The sequence below is a fragment of the Chrysochloris asiatica genome, unplaced genomic scaffold (genome assembly GCF_000296735.1).
Source record: "Chrysochloris asiatica unplaced genomic scaffold, ChrAsi1.0 scaffold00072, whole genome shotgun sequence".
Classification (NCBI taxonomy): Eukaryota; Metazoa; Chordata; class Mammalia; order Afrosoricida; family Chrysochloridae; genus Chrysochloris; species Chrysochloris asiatica.
The window spans coordinates 1,531,848-1,534,724 of record NW_006408590.1 but is presented as its reverse complement, the minus strand read 5'-3'; the positions used below and the strand labels follow the sequence as shown (position 1 = coordinate 1,534,724).

At 36.6% G+C, this 2,877-nt stretch overlaps 1 protein-coding gene across 1 annotated transcript in view; it reads left to right on the top strand.

The window, feature by feature from the left end:
* Positions 1-2,877, top strand: part of KIF18A (kinesin family member 18A) — a 90,302-nt gene that overhangs the window by 26,703 nt on the left and 60,722 nt on the right. The window contains exon 10 of the mRNA XM_006864904.1: positions 1,813-1,977. Coding sequence (XP_006864966.1) covers positions 1,813-1,977 — 165 coding nt within the window. The remainder of the gene's footprint in view (positions 1-1,812; positions 1,978-2,877) is intronic.

Sequence of the window (2,877 nt, the reverse complement as noted above, 5' to 3'; positions counted from 1 at the left end):
TTTACCTGTGCTTTATTGACTACACAAAGGCTTTCAATTGTGTGGATCATGACAAGCTATGGACAACATTGTGAAGTATGAGTATTCCAGAACAGTTAATTGTACTCATGAGGAATCTGTACCTGGACCAAGAAGCAGTTATTTGAATAAACTCAATGGTTTCAAATTAAAAAAAGGTGTGCAACAAGGTTGTATTCTTTCACCATACTTATTCAACCTGTATGCTGAGCAAATAATCTGAGAAGCTGGTTTCTATGAAGCAAAACGTGGCATCAGGATTGGAGGAAGACTCGTTTACAACCTGCAATATGCAGATGTTACACCCTTGCTTGCTGAAAACCGAGAGGACGTAAAACATATACTGATGAAGATCAAAGAGCACAGCCTTCAGTATGGATTACATCTCAATATAAAGAAAACCAAAATCCTCACCACTGGAGCAATAAACATTTTTATCAAAGGAGAAAAAATTGAAATTGTCAAGGACTTCGTTCTTCTTGCATCAACTATCAACACTCAGGGAAGCAGTATTCAAGAAATCAAGTGACACATTGCATTAGGCAAATCTGCTGCACAAGACCGTTTTAAAGTGTTGAAGAGCAAAGCTGTCAGCTTGAGGACTATGGTGTGCCTGACCCAAGCCATGGTATTTTCAGTAACTTCATATGCATGTGAAAGCTGGACAGTGAATAGAAGAATTAATGCTTTTGAGTTTTGGTGTTGGAGGAGAATATTGAAATTGCCACTGGCTGCCAAAAGAAAAAGCAGATCCGTTTTGGAAGAATGTGCAGATAGAGTGCTCCTTGGAGGCCAAGATGGCCAAATTTCGTCTCTCATATGTCGGACATATTGTCAGGAGGGACCAGTTGCTATAGAAAAAGAGGAAGACCCCCACCCCCACCCCCAAACGAGATGGATTGGCCAAGTGGCAGCATCAATGGACTCAAGCGTGGCAACAGTAGTGAGGTTGGCCCAGAATCTGGCAGTATTTTGTTCTGCTGTGCGTAAGGTCGCTATGGGTCAGTACCGACTAGATGGCACCTAACAACAAAAACAAATATTTTATTAAATTTCCTCCTTTCAAAAACAGTTGTAGGTATTTGTTCTAATCTATGTGGATCTATTATCTCAGGTCCATTCATTGTATCTGATATTTGTCGAGTTCAATGTCTGTTGGCAAACAGCCTAAAGAGGTCAAGCTGCCTTGGCCCACATTTCTCTTATAGTATGCAGGATCCTTGCAGTCATAAACCAGTGGGCTAGTTTGTATCTCAATTGAAGATATTAACCAAAGATAGTCCCAATAACCCAATATAGGCTCTGACCAAACCATCAGGCAAGACCAGATATTGATACGTTTCTGATAGTCTTTCTTTGCCTCCATTTTCAGCAGTCAATCTAAAGGCCTTAAAAAAAAAAAAAAAAAAACTAGAGCACTGAGACATTTTATTTTACCATGTGTTTTCCTTTGGACAAAAGACAAGGAAATCTAGAACTTAACAAATTTCAAATGTAGCAAATTGAAAGAAATGAATTTTAGCAACAAAAATTAAAAAAAAAAGTTGTACTCTTCAGTCAATATATTTCTAAAGGCATCAGCTTTCCATTTTGTAAATTTATAAAAATAACTCACTCAATTTCCTCTTTTCCTACAAACAGTAGTATTGTCAAGGTTACAAAGGGGAAATAACTTTTAAATACAAAAGTATAGCCTAACAATAGACTACAGTGGACTGATAATAAGAAAATAAGCTACTTTTCTTATATCAAATATCCTAAAATACGTTATCTATATAATACTTTCTGTTTCAGGCTACCTGCAAACGAGATCACAGACTTGAAATGTTGAAAACACGTCGCGGCTATCTGGAAAAGAAAAGGGAGGAGGAATTGAAGCAATTTGATGAAAATACTAATTGGCTCCATCGTGTCAAAAATGAAATAAGCCTCTTAGGTCAAAATGGTGATATTCCAAAGGTACAGATCTGTTTGTACATTTGGATCATTTTACGAGAACTGAGCTCTGTAACTGTATGGTCTTTATTGTTGAGCAAATATCCTTTATAAGATAATTACTACTCCATCTTTGTTAGTTTTAATGTACTCATTTGACTTTTTATAGCCGAATATACCTTCTGCTTCATAAAACTTGTGTGTGAGATTAATGATATAGTATGATAATTTCTGCATTCCATTGGGTCACCTCTCTAGGGAATGTGGACAAATAAACATCTCTTCCAATCATTTGGCCAGGTGGCTATCTTCCAAATTTCTTGTCATAGATGAGTGAGTGTCTCCATTGCTCTATCTATTTGTTGAAAGATTTCAGTTTGTATTCCATCATTTCCTGGAGCCTTGTCCATTGCTAATACCTTCAGTGTACCTTAGAAGTCTGTCTTCAGTATCATTGATTCTTTTTTTTTAAAATCAAATTCACTTTTATGTTTATACCCAGCATAAATGGCTATATAAATTTGTTTTGTACAAGAATGTTCAGGACATTATTTAGTATCTTTTTTTTTTCCCCCTTTTAGGGTGGGTTCTTTTTCTTTATCTTTAACAATAATGGTTCTATGCAATATTTCTCCTTTTGTGACTGACTGACTAATTTCACTCAGCGTAATGTCCTCAGGGTTTATCCATGTTAATGTGGCTTGCAGCTTCCTTGTTCTTCAAGGTAGCATAGCATAGTATTCCATTGTGTCTGTACCACAGTTTGTTTATCCATTCTTCAGTTGATGGGCATTCAGTCTCTTTCCATCTTTTTGCTATTGTAAATAGTGCTGCTATGAACATTGGTGTGCATATATCTACTCATGTTATGGCTCGTATTTCTTGTGGGTAAATACCAAGTAGAGGAATTGCTGGATCTTAGGT